Here is a 14,196-nt window from a genome sequence, read left to right on the forward strand (position 1 = left end):
ACAGTGTGGAATCAGCTCCAGTCTGAGCTCAAGATGTCAGACTCTATTTCATTGGACTTATTTCAAGCGGTTCTAAAAAATAGACAACAAGCTTTTATGAGACAGTCTCACAGCTTTTAAATAGTTTTTATTGTTTTATATTTGTGCATATTTATTAGTTGGTTTTATTTTTATAACCAGGTTGCAGTGTATTGTAGATCTCTGCCCAGGTCCCCCTTGAAAATGAGATCCAGATTTCAACAGGGTTTACCTGGTTAAATAAAGGAAATGAAAATGAAATGAAAGCACTTTGAGATACTCTTATGTTAAAAAGGTTCTATATAAATTTTCTTTTGTGTTACAAAATTCATTGTGTGGGCCACCAACAAACCAACAATGACGTTTACTTAAGTAGGATATGCTGAACTAACATGGGAAGAGTTGTTGGTCACCCTAAAGATATTTTTGCATATCTTTTCGGCCTAAATTAGTGCCTCAAGGTTATGAACTGTCTAACTCTAGACTTAAAAGCAAAATAAAATCCATAAAAAGATTTAGAAATGGATGTTCACCAAATCTGTTCATGGAGTCTAACCAAGTCTGAGTTCCTTCGAAAAGATGAAAAGACACAGATTTTAGCCTCTATAAGCGTAAAACCAATAGAAACAATTTCCAAACCAAAGTAAAATACCGGTATGCCGTTCTTCAAAGTATTGACAAAATGGCCCTAACTACAAATGCAGACCCCTCGTTTGAGAATTTTATTTGTCAAAAATAAATAAATCAAATTAATAAGCTAAAATGTAATAAAGTTAAAGCAGATATTAATACCTTTCCAATTAAGTATTTTCAATGTTTGTTCAGGACTTTTAGCATGTTGACTTCTGTGACTTCTGCTTTACACAAGATTTTTAAAGCTGTGATCCCGTATTGGATGTAGGCCATGACGTGATTATGGAAAAACTAACAGCTCTTTTTTTAAGCTCTGATTTTGTGTATGTATGCTGCATAGTTTTACAAGGAGTAGTGACTTTTGACAGTTTTCAGCGATTCCTTGAGGTTAGCAGGCCTGAGCCTCTGTGTACCTCATTCTAACACCCCGCTGTGTAGGAGGACATTCGACTTTACATCAGTGAAGGTGTGCAGAAGCTAGAACGAGGGGAAAAGTGCAAAAGACAGAGGGCAAGGACACAAACATGACACCTTTACACCTAGTTGTCAGTTAGCTTTCAGGCCCCAATCTTCCTGGACTCCTTGGTTTCCTTTCAAGCAACCTCTCCACACTCATGTTAGTTTTCAGACCATAACATTTAAGCCGGGTCATGCTGTAGAGTAGAGATAAAAGGAGAGGCGACAATAAACCCAGGGTTAGGAAAGACTTGAGGGTGGAAACTGGGAGAGGCTTCATCAGGCTGGAGACGGGACAGCTTTGCCAAAAATATTGTCATCCATCAAGATCTGTATGATCTCAGAGGGTTTTAGAGATCCAAGGTGGACTATTGCATTCAGATATTTCACAATGATAAAAAACAGAGAAATGTTAATCATCATAGCCTGTGTTTTATTTCATGAAAGATTTTTCACAGCTTTTATGAACTTTCTTTGTGTACAAATTTACATATATAAACATATACACATTTTATATATATATATATATATATATATATATATATATATATATATATATATATATATATACACACACATCAACAAAAATTAGTCAAGCATGTGTTGGGAAGCCCCTTCACTTTGAGGTTTGATGAATAGGACAAACACATTAACCAGTGTACCAGGTAAGGTTAAGAGTGGATAAATGAGCAAATAAAGTACTAATGAAAGCTCAGCTTCTGAACCAGAATTGCTGTTTCCTTTATTATTGATTCCCAGCCTTTTTGGAAAATATACCTTTTCATTATGGGTTTGGGGATTTTGACCAGAGGTCTGCAAACTGTGGCATGGAGATGTATTTTAAAGTCTCTCCAATTTACGTAGGCCAAACACAATATAGAACTCAGTGTTTTTAAGTTATAAACATTTAAAGCTTGTTTTATTTTTTATTTTCATTTACACAAATCATCTGCATATGGTCCTTTTGGCCATTTGCCATTTAAAACCACTATAGATTTATTATTCTCAAATCCAATAAATAAATTTCTCATAGGTAGGAAAGACCAAAATTGTGGTTTGAACGGGCAAAGGGGAAAAATAGACCCAGAATGACACCATTAGTACCTAAATCCTTACATTGATTAATGTAATTTTGACAAAAGTGCCATGGTTTTATCCCCTCCTTTTGTTTTAAACTCTTTAATGTAGTAGAAATTTATACAACTTTGACAATTGACCTATTCTTTGAAGAAAACAATGGCTTTAAGGCAAATTGTGTTACACTAAATGCTCTTTAGTTTGCAAAGGTCACTTACCCCTGCTCTTATAAATATTTCTTACGGGAAAACAAATATTTCATAAAAATTATTAGTTTGAAATGGGTATTTTAAAACCAAGTTAACATAAATTTCCATTTTTTTATTTTGACAGTTTGAAAAACTTTTTTTCAGATGAAACAAGCTGGATGAGGCTGAGCAAGGAGCTGAGTGCTACACATCTTTACAAATATCCTACATTAACATTGCCATTTTGGCAGCTGCTGACAACACAGACAAAAAAAGAACAACAATAATTTCTCTACATGTAGAGGAGGAAGAAAATAACTGACAATGTGCTAATACAATGCACGGCTGTACCAATGATATGAACATCTAAAAACACATGATCACAAAGGTCATTATGATTTTAAACTCATATTATGATCATTCTGCTTGTAGTTTTCTTTACGTTGACTGAAAAATGTGTGCATCCTAAATTGCCAAATTTGAGAATTTTTTTTATCCTCAAAAAATAAAAAAAGAATGCAAAGATAAAAAAGAAAAACATCCGTCTTTGAGGTCCGTTTCCACTTTTGAGCGATCCACGCTCCACATTCACTCAAACAGACACATCAAACACACACTGAACAATACATACTGTCCAAGCTTGTATAAAAAAACAACCTCATATATAGATATATAAAAATCTCAGTATTATTTCCCCGACAGCCTGCATCGGGTTCAAAATGTCTCTGTTTTGTGTAGAACTAGTGGGCCTCAGTGCAGCATAGCGGCTAATAAGACTGGGATCATGGAGAAAAAGAACGACAAAGACACCAGCTGTGGTGCAGAGCTGCCGATGCTCCTCTGAACATTTGGCTCCATAACAGCAGGGTCATCTAAAGGAGGGGAGAGAGAGAGAACATGGTTTCATCAGTCAGGAATGGTAAACACACCCAGATTGATCTGGTCTGAGACATGATTCCAGTTAGTGGGAATTAAGTCCTTACCTGCTGGGAGTCGGTTGGCTGGGTTATGAACTCCTCCTAGAGCATTAAACTTCATTTTTTCCTCCTCCTTCTCTCTCTCCTCCGATTTGGACTTATCTTGAGACTTTGCAGAGCCTTTATGTCCAACGACATCCACCCTTAGCCTTAAACAATCACTGCCGTGGTGATGCATTGGCTTAGCTATACATTTAGGAGAGAAGAGAAAATATTTAATAAAAAATAAAAGAAAAACTCTTTAAAATTACACAGAGATTTTAATTTCTTGTGAGACTTACATATATAGTAATAGCTCTCTCCCGCCCTGAACTCTTTTCCCAGCGTAAAGGGTGTGAAGCGCTGGAACTTCTCCGAGAATTTTTCTGGAGCGTGGGGAGCGAAGGGTCTCGAGCACTCCCAGCGGAGCTGATCGAATGAGTGAGGCTTGCAGACATCATAGTCATCCTTCTCCACCATATACAGCACGTAGCGCTCGGCCATATTTGGCAACACCTTCTCGTGGGTGTAGTGGGGGCAAATGATGTCCAGGTAGTCATTGATGTGCACCTCTACTCTGTAGTCATCCCACAGGAAGCTACCGAGAGAAGGGGAAAGAAGAGGTTAGTGACAAATGCTCCAGTTTTTCTGATGCCATCTGTTCCTAGATGTGTAGCAACTGAAAATAGGCTGACACAAACAACAAGTGTTAACAAACAGGTTAAATGTGCGGGACTCAATGTGCTCAATGTGGGGTGGTTATTGTTTCTGTATACCCGTGCAAACTCATTTGAGCAACAGAATTAGAAGGAGCCTGATCAGGCTTGACCTGTTTATGCTGTTTTTAGATGAGAAAACACACCCAGAATCCTACAAACGTCAAACACCATTACACAACTTTTTCCAACTTAAGCGGACTTTCCCCTTTTACCTGCCATCAAGTAGATTAAAACAAGGTTAGAAATGAAAAACAAACTTAAGCTCCGGGCATGTTTATCAGTGTTACAGATTGAAAACTTCTATACTGTTCCATTGTATCATTCCTATAGCTTTAAGTACTTCATTTAAAGTAAAGATATGGAAAAAGTTCCAACCACCAGTTGCTGCACACTGCTGGTTAGCAGGCTAAAATAATGCTGCAAAACCTTTACCTCAATTAGTAGATTACTCGCAAATGAGTTATTTCCTATTCATTTGAGATTGTACTTGTGACATTTATTCTTTAAAGCAGATTTAATGGGAGTGGGGGGGTATTAGTTCTCTTAGGCCTTGAAAGAAGGAGAGGAAGGCCTATTTCTACGTGGACACCCCGCCCATAACATCCTCAGAGGGTCGAAGAATGTTTTTTGAGAATGGAACATGTTAAGTGATTCCTGTAAAACTAAATGTCTGAAATACATTGAGGCAAAAGAAAGAGCAAGAATTATTGCAATTTTTTAAGTGATATCTGGGTTGGTGATTTTCATACATCAGTATAATAATAATCAGGCAATGCTTTACTTGTTGATGACATTTCATTGCTCAGTATATATAAATGTCTAAGACTACCCAAAAGTTTCCTTCTCTGGCTCCAACTAAACTGAAATAATTCCTCACTTAAAAAATCCTGAACCTTCCCTTTAAAAAGCTGTGTCTTTAAGCATGTGCGGTGTAAAAGTGATAAGAGAACAGCCCCTGCATTTCTACCTCTGTTTACGTCTGCTGTAACACTGTCATCAAAGCCTTAGACGTGCTGGCTTTGATCCCGTCCCGCCTTCCACCAACTCCTCTTAGCGTCCTGTTGTTGTGGCTCCTGTCAGGACCCCCCCCAACTAAGTCAGACACACAGGCTCCATGTGAGGGCCCCTAACCCCTCCTTCCTTCCCTCTCCTCCTTAAGCCTGTAATGCATCGGTTGGCTCCAACCTACCTGTCAAAACAAGTTTCTTAGCAGAGCACAGCACTGCACTTGTTATCCAGAGCTAATAGGCTGATTACTACCTTCTGATTATAATCACTCCTCCTCCTTCCCCTTTAAAATCTTTGTTTTGTAAATTTTTCTGCACAGGTGTGCACATATGCATGCATTTATAGATGTGGCAGCAAGTGTTTATACATAAAGAATAGCAGTGAAATTGCCCAGATAATCTCTGATCTCTTCTTGCTTCCCTCTGCCCAAACCATAATAACAGAACTGGAGCAAACAAGTCCTTTGGAGGCTTCAAGTGGTTCCATATGAAAGTAAAGAATAGTTTTAAATTGTATGGGATACACCTCTTTCTTTCCCTTCCCACACTGCATCCCTGTTAGTGGCCTGGCCCAGCTCTGCATTTAAACACGGGCTTGTCAAAAGCCAACTGAACAGACAGATTCTGTTGCCAATTTCATTCATGGTTCACGCATTAAAGAAAACTCTCCTTTATCCTTCTCTTCACCTCCTCCTTTTCCCCTCCTCCATTGGTCTAGCTAATTAAAAGCTGTTAGGGGTCTGGGACCAATGTGTTTTGTGCAAAAGCAGGGGAGGAGGAATGAATGGGGTGTAATTATACCCTCGGCCTCCCCAGAGACAGACTGCCTGAAGGCTACACGGCCCCTTCAACCTCTCTGCCTAAATCTCTGAGGAGATTTCACCACTCTGACTAATGTGGAGGTGTCCAATGTGTGCATCCATATGGCTGAGGGGGCTTTTGGCTGTATCATCTTGCTTGGCCAAGATGAATGTCACCACAGCATGAAAATCTTTTCAATTCCTCCATCCTCCTTTTACATGTTTGCTCATCTTCCCACATCTGTGCTCACCTCCAACTGGGATTTCTCAGGAGAGCGAGAGACGCAATAAACCTGATAGCTTTGTCCTTTGAGCGATTCAGAGCCAGGTGTGTGAGTCGTTGAAAGCCTACTTTACACAGTGCTTCCTCTTCCTACGTTCTGGGCTTCTGTGTGTGCTCTCCTTTGAGATTCTCTGAAGACCCTTATCCAGGGCGTCTGGTGCCCACGGCTCCTGAACACATCTGCTCATCAAGGCCTTGCGTAATCCCTGGTGTGTTCATGTCTTATATGAGTCTGAGATATGGGTAAACAGAGGAGGTTGAAGGTTGTTCCCCTCTGCATGTAATTTCTCACAGCGGAGCTACTCCAATTTTTGCATCATAATTTGGTGGTGGGGTGGCAAGGGCTTACCATTAGTTCAACTTCATCCAACCCAATACTCAAACATGCATTAGCCTCTTTGTTTTTTAGTGTGCAGTTAAGCATTTTGATCAAGAATGGAAATGAATGATGTATATTTCAATCTAAACATATATCATTACCTGAAAGCTGTATGTCATGCTCTTTTCCTTATTAAAGCTCCGATCCATGTTTAGACCAGTTTACTCTTCTTAATTATGACAACTAATAACTCATTATAAAAACCAAGTTACTACATACTGGTATATATCACTTATTAAAAAAACAAAATTTCAATGCAGCAGGGTCAGGTTTCATAGCGGATATGAAATGTTCTCTTCATACGTGTGAATTGATACACGGAGGGTACCAAACGGCTATTTAGTTTATTTAAACATTTAAAGTTGTAAAGATACAAAATGGCGAAGGGAAGAAAATGACCACCACCCTTTGCATGATTACAAGGGGGTCATAAAGTAGAAAACAGCTCCAATGATTGATACAGAAGGTGGCTTTTTCAACACTTGTCTCATTTGATGGAGGCTTTGAAGTCTTTCCATTGTCACTGAACTACTCTTCAGTTTTATCCTTTTCCTGTGATTCCTGTTTTCGTCTACCCTTTTCCCCTGACCGTCCCACCATTTACACCCCCCCAAAGCTCCCACTGGTTTTGTGCAAACTACAGACACAGGAACGTCTGTCTTTAACCACCTCTCCAGAGAGAGTTTCAAACTGCTGTTCGAGGTCGAGAGGTTAGAGTTCATAGTTACAACTGCTCACAGACACTACCCTCCGAGTCAGCATTGGTGATATACACCCCACATGCACAAAACATCCAAAGAGAAAGCTGGCACCCCCCCCCCCACCCCCCCCCCCCCCCCTCCCCTTGCATCTTGCATCTGTTGTGCAGGTACAGTAGTTAGTAGAAAGTGTGCACATTCTGGAATGTAACAAGCAGGCAGAGGTTGGGTGGGGGTCGGTTTGGGGTGGGGGGGTGGAGTTGTGGTTTGCAGGGTTTCTCATGAGGCATGCTCATCAAATTCCTTATCCCGCTTTATCACACTTTAACTGTGAGGTCTGAACTTAATATGCTATTAATTTGTTGCGGTATGACAGATTCACACCTCTTTTCACACAAGCTGTCAGAAGGCCTAATGGGTTTTAGTTGCTCATAGCATGCTGCCCAATAATAGCCAATCTAAAAAGTCTTTCTATATTAGCTTCCATCGTAATCTAACAGGAGGGAATTCTTCCTACACAACCCACCGCTGCAACTAGCTGCACCTTTTTTTTATTACATCTTTAAAAACACAATGTTGCAATTTGTAATTGAGCTGGTATCTTATTTATGCATAAAGAGAATTATGCAAGATGAGAACCTTCACCCATGTCAACAATAGTGTTTCTCTTCCCCTCCCTTCATCCATCACTGTCCACTCTCTCCTCCCTCAGTCTCCCTCTCTCTTTTATTATTCCACATCCAGCCCACCCCCACTCTTTTCCCTGCTTTGTCCTGTCTCTTAAGGCTGACATAATAAACTGAAGCTCTTCATCCAGGCTAATTTCTCAACACAAATCCATTTCTCACCTCAGCCTGTAGCCAGACTACTACCTCTCCCCCCACTTCATTCCCCTTCACTGTGACCCCAACAATCTTTTCAACCCCCCCCCCCCCCCCCCCCCCCCCCCCCCCCCCCGTTTTCAGGATCCTCCTGGTCCATAAGCATAGAATGGGTAAAAAAGGCCAAATGGTATAACGTGGGTTTAAAAGGATAGTTTAGAAGCAAGATTCTGTTCAAAATTTGGAAGTTACATCCTACCAGCTGTTAATATTCCTCTGAATTTCTTTATTTAGAGTGGAGATTAAAAAGGCCTGGGGCTAATGTTTTAAGTCAAGATCTTAACCCATTTGTGGTCTTTTAATTATTTGGTCTATAACCAGCAGCAAGTACTTTTACTGTTTTGTATCAAATGTTTGCTAAATGCAATTAACATAAAATCTCAGCTAAGAATCCAGGAACCCATTATTGTCCTCTTTTGGTGTTACTGCACCAAAATAGTAAAAATTAGAAAACTTAGGATAAGTAGGCAGAACACAAGAGAACCAAAAATTTGTATCACAGTATGTCCTGTGTGATATAGCTTTATATAAATGATAAAAAATCTAGTTAAAAAAACAAAACAAAACATTTATGTTCAAAAGGACAAAAACGAGATCCCTAAATGAGAGGATATGATGTCTTCTTTTCCCAAAACCGCCTTTAGGGGGCAACAGTGAACTTCCAGTAAACACCAGTTCCAAAGTATGCATGAAATGCCATGAATGACCAGTGTACACACAGCAAAGCTTGTTCACTACGGTGATAACATTTTGTGTAAAGTGGCCTCTCCAGTGTTAGCAGAGGGAAGCTTTGTCATTCTATGGTAGAATACTACATGGGGCCAAAACAGAGGACAGTCAGTGAGAATGAGGGGAAACAGAAGGAGTGGGGGTCTGGGTGTGTGGGAGAAGTCTGGACTATAGATAAGGAACTGAAGAGAAAGAGAGGAAGACAAATAACAGGGGTGGATGGATGCTCCGATGAAGGAAACATAAAAAAACAAAACAGTGCCATATTAGTTTATATTTACTAGTAATGAATGTACTAGACTTTATATATAAAAAAAAAAAAAAAAAGACAGTAATACCAGCTGGTCTTGATGCTAAAAATGGCCCATGATTCTGAATGAAAGCAGTGTGTATTTGATTGTTCTTATGCACGATAAATCTCATCAGGGGGATTATTCTAAAACTGACAGAACAGCAGTTACATCACCAGGTCTTAGATTATATAGCGACTAGATGATGATAATTTTGTGTCTGTGGGTTAGATGGTCAGATTTCAAACTCTGTAATCTGCCTGTTCGAATATGCGTTACTGTGAGTGTGTGCTCCAACTCCAGTGAGATAGAAGAAAAAGCAGATAGTACATGGCACTGGAGGTACTGCTGGATAGGTCATAATGTGTAAGAAATTAAATGGAAGGAAAGTAGTGCACAATGTATAAAATATGTACAAATAAAGGGCATTTTTTCAAGTTAAAGCACCGTACCTCAAAATCAAAATTCACCACAATAACAGCATTTCCATAATACTAGCTGCACTTACCACGATAATCACAAATATTAGATGCTAAAGCAAACTATAAAAATTGTATAAGAATCTCAGAAATACCCCAAAAAGGCATTATCTTAGCAATACATATGGAGACTAATGTTTCAATAACTCAAGCTGCACCAACCGGGCCAAATAAGGCAAAAATAAATGTTTAAAATCCAAACTCTAATTTTTTCCACACATTACAAAATAGAAGATTGGGGACTGGTCATAAACTTGTAATTGGCTGCATGGGGTTGATATGATTCCAGCCTGGAGCAATACCAACCACCTCCACTTGGGCTTTACTGCAGCAGCAGAAGGCATGCCTGCTCCTGATGAAGTATATCTGGAACATCCTGGCCATAGAAGATGGATAGTGGTGGTGTTTTAACAGAGATAAGGCAAATCTAACATTAATAAGTAAATGAAACAAAGAGGGCCTGGAGTCAGACTCAGAGGAGATCCAGCTAGTAGAGACAGGTACGGGGTGGCGGGTTGGGGGACAGCTGACGGGGCTGAGTATAGTAACAGTAAGCTGGTATGCTGTCTGTGACTAATATTAACGTCCCAGTCCTCCCCTTTTAGCCCCCCCAGCAGAGAGTGTGAGTCACACATTCGTCAAGTCTCGGAGAGGTTGCCTACGGGAGAAAGGCCACTCCCTTTCTCCCCCTGTGACGTTCAGGTGGAGTCGTGTGCTGTCAGCCAAAACAAAAATACGCCTGCTGCCAGTTAAACCCAGTTAAAGGCCAGCGTAAGTTCAACCTCTCCCCTACAAAGACTAATAAACGCTAACACAGGCCCAGACACGTAACAGATGAACAGGGCTTTACCTGTCACGTAAGGAAGAGTAGAACACACAGTTGCATATCAAGTTAACGTGAGGATTTAAGCCACTGTTGTTCAGGCTTGCTGACAAGATGGCAATTTATTCATGTCTGAATAGTCTCAGTCATGAATGAGCAGACTGCAGCCATCTGGTCACTGTCCTCCTCCTGTAAGATAAATCTGTGCCGTCTAACAGTCAGGCCAAGGATCAATTAGTACAATTATCCGTGGAGGGCACAGACGGATCAATAAAGCTTTACTAACAGGAGGCTGATTGATCATATGGGGATGGTTCTGGGCAGGTGGGATGCAGAAGAACAAAAAGAAGAGTTTGACAGCATAACAAAAAAAACAAAAAAACATCTAAAAAAAGATAAAGGGAGTAAAAGAAAAAAGGATAGCAAAGATTAATCTAATTTCCTAAGATTTGAGGCAAACCATAATAAGGTTTGATAGTAGATTCTCTGTTTATTCTAACTGTGTCAGAGACTATGTTTAGACATGCAGAAGAAAGGATTAGTGTTTTTCTATCATTTTTCCCCTGTTTTGGTTATGCAACTCCCATTTAACAGCAGAAGTAGTCCAGGGTCGGATTAGAGACGACACACAAGATCTGACTTTGCAACAGATTGGGCCATTCTTTCTTTCCCTAACCCTAACACACTCTCATCTTCATCTACCAGCCTCTCGATTCAATGGGCTACAGTGTCTATATTTCCTACAAGCTTTTTATACGAAGAAGACATCATTGTACACTTTGTTTGCTACCCACATAGTAAACTCAAGGTTGTTTTTTTACTGAGAGTATGTTTTTGGGGTTTTTTTAATCTATCAATACAGCACACATAAGTAGATCTTTGTATATTGTAAGGTTGAAAAAAGCAAATGCATAAGTGAAAACATTTATAACATTCAACATATTCACAACTCCCAAAAGCAGAAACTTGGTGTAATAAAGGAGATATGTAATATAAACCAAGTTAAACTGATCACTGTGAGTTAAAATAGGAAAATTACTTAAGGCTTATTTTCAACATCTCAAAATATAAAAAAAATGATTAACTTCTGGGTTATGATATCAGAGAATTCATTAACTTGTCTTGTTTGAATCTCTGGTCTCTGTTTTACCAGAACATAGAGTTCCAAATTTTCCCTCAGGTCTAACTGGATTTTCCCTCCACCTGCTCAGTCTGGCTGAGGTGACTCAGGTGGGTCAGATCACTGAATCACTACAAATGATACAAGCACTGCTCACTGCATTTGCCATTAGACTTCCAATTAAATTACGAAAGTCATTTTCTTTTTCTTACACCATACTCCTTTCTGTTGTTATTGGTAAAGGGCAATTAGAGAGTAACTAATGTAAATAAGAAAAGCCTTAAGGTCGATAATAGCACTGCCGATTGTATTTCTTTATAGTGGGTTCTAAATTGATTTCACATCAAGTGAAAAAAAAGGAAATAAATCGCCGACCGTCTTTATGTTTCAGCTCCATTTCCAAACAATACCCACTGAGATCTGTGAGATTTGTCCCCACGCTTAAAGCTCAATAAATCGCTCTCCGATCTGTCAAGTGTGATCGATCCCACTAAGTGGCCAGATATCATTACATTTCTGACCTCAAAACAATATCATCAGCACTATGGATGACTCAGCTAAACAGCTGGATGAACATCATCTTTGGAAAAACACTTTTTTTCTTTCTGTTAGGGAATTAACTCCCACTTACTATTAGACACGCCTTTTTCCAAGACTCACACAGGTGCAGAGCATGCAGACGGCATGGGCCAAGTTCATACTTGTCAGTCTATTTTCTACTATTAGAGTATGTCTGAGTCTATGTGTTACAGTTAAATATAGTGGTGAATGTGTCCATCTGTTAAGGAATCAACTCAATGGTCCAGCACACAATATTTAAAGCTGGCGGCCAGACATATCTATAAAATCACTTAAACTCACTTGAAATATACTTGATCACACACGGAACATCATCTCATACATACACATACATACTATATAATAATATAGAAAATACTCTCCTTTATACCAGCTTTTATGTATGCTTGCCTCTAATGACATCAAATAAGGTAACTGATCAGGGTTCTTTTCAAATAGGTGTCTTTTTTTTTCCCATTTTAATCTCTCTCCAAAAAATTTTATTTGATTTCCCTCCCCAAAGGTTTTCATCTGAATTCTGCGTGGCTGCAGGAAATTGTTTTATTTTGGAGACTTCTACATGGACTTCACAGATAAAACATAAGTGGTTTGTGAGGTCCATTTCAGACTGAAATGAAATGTAAATACTTCTAAATCTCTGCCATAAAATAAAATTCTAGGCTAATTATTGTGCCTTTTGTGATGTATTTGACCCACATGCATATAAAGGAGAATAGGAAGTGGAATTCTTTTGTTTTATAAAATTAATAAATCAATGTATTCTGTGAAATGTTCCAAACTTCATAGCCAGGTTTGGTTTTTGTTTTCAGTGCATTTTGGGTGCAAATAAACACACATCTGGATGGTTTCTTGAAAGCCACTTTTCTAAACATTAACCTTCTACATTGCATTTGCTGTAGTAAATTAAAAATGGCAAGTAAAAACAAACATGATTGGATGTTTACATATAGCCTACTGACGCATAACTGCAACGAAAAGTTTAAATCTACTTAGATCTTTGTAGAACAGTGTCTGATTTAAGTTAAAGGTTGTTCATATTTTATTGATTTATTTATTTATTTTAAATCCAGGCTGTCAAACCAAAAAGAGTAGCCGAGATCTGAGCACTTACTTTGGGTTTGAGCTGTTCCAATAGACGCTGTGTCGCTCCGCTGAAACGAACCAAGCACCGACGCTCAGCAGCAAATACACCAGGCACAGCACATCCATTGCCTCTCTTCTCTTGTCCTCAGCAAGTTGAATGGAAAATGTTGGAAAACTTCTTCAGTGAAAGATTTCAATGCGCGTAAAAAGGTTCGCAACCGCAGATTGCACCAATAACTGATGGGTATTTATCACAGAGAAGAAGCGCTTCTACTGACTTTGTTGTTATCTGTCTCATGCGAGCGAAACTTGCCTGTTTTGTCTCATCTAGGCTCCGCCCACTGGAGTAAAGAGCCAATAAGCAACTGCTTCAGTTTTTTTTTTTTTTCATCCCACACAATTCTCCAGCAGTTAGCGCTTCATTCCGGGAACACACTGAAATACAGTACTGCTCTAAGGCAAATGTAATGATTTTTCTCTTCCTTTGTAAGAGATATAACAAAATTGAGTCGAATGTATATAAAAAAATATATAAAAGTATATAAAAAAAACATTTTTCAAGAAAAGAATCAATTGTAACAAAAAAGAAGTAATTTTTAAATAAAGAAATACATATAAAAAAACAAGTGGGTCAAATATAAAGAGAAAATCTATCAAAATGAGGAAAGCTGCTGAATTTTGCTGTTACCCTGGTAACAATTATGTATGGGCGGAACAAAAGGTTATTTAGCCTCATAAACTGATATTCCACATTGGTCCTCCTTTTTCTTTTTTTAAAATCACTTTTTAAGTCACTTATTTATCTATTTATTTTTGATGTCGTGATTTTTTTTAGCTTAGAATATCACATATGTTGCTTTACATGTGTTTGAGTTTATCTGGTTTGAAAATATGTTATTTGACTTGATGTCCTTAAATACATTTTAACCTCTGGGTCAATAATAAAATACATAATCATGACCAGTAATAAAAATTAAATAGTTCAAGATTAGGCAATC

At 38.7% G+C, this 14,196-nt stretch overlaps 1 protein-coding gene across 1 annotated transcript; it reads right to left on the minus strand.

Moving 5' to 3' along the window:
• Window positions 1–1,824: 1,824 nt before the first annotated feature.
• efna1b (ephrin-A1b) lies at window positions 1,825–13,498 on the minus strand. The gene is made up of 4 exons (XM_038290231.1): window positions 13,227–13,498; window positions 3,631–3,926; window positions 3,356–3,535; window positions 1,825–3,244 (listed from the first exon to the last, which is right to left on the minus strand). The coding sequence occupies exons 1-4, from the start codon at window positions 13,322–13,324 to the stop codon at window positions 3,123–3,125; spliced, it is 696 nt and encodes a 231-aa protein (XP_038146159.1). The 5' UTR covers window positions 13,325–13,498; the 3' UTR covers window positions 1,825–3,122.
• Window positions 13,499–14,196: the final 698 nt, after the last annotated feature.

The sequence above is a fragment of the Cyprinodon tularosa genome, unplaced genomic scaffold, assembly GCF_016077235.1.
Source record: "Cyprinodon tularosa strain WSP-4 unplaced genomic scaffold, ASM1607723v1 ctg277, whole genome shotgun sequence".
NCBI lineage: Eukaryota > Metazoa > Chordata > Actinopteri > Cyprinodontiformes > Cyprinodontidae > Cyprinodon > Cyprinodon tularosa.

Excerpts from the sequence above, each read along its gene's own strand:
- efna1b (XM_038290231.1), bottom strand. The coding sequence starts at position 13,324 with ATGGATGTGCTGTGCCTGGTGTATTTGCTGCTGAGCGTCGGTGCTTGG. Across the intron at positions 3,927-13,226 it reads TGGAACAGCTCAAACCCAAA|CTTCCTGTGGGATGACTACA; the intron begins GTAAGTGCTCAG and ends TTCTCTCGGTAG. Across the intron at positions 3,245-3,355 it reads AGCCAACCGACTCCCAGCAG|ATGACCCTGCTGTTATGGAG; the intron begins GTAAGGACTTAA and ends CCCCTCCTTTAG.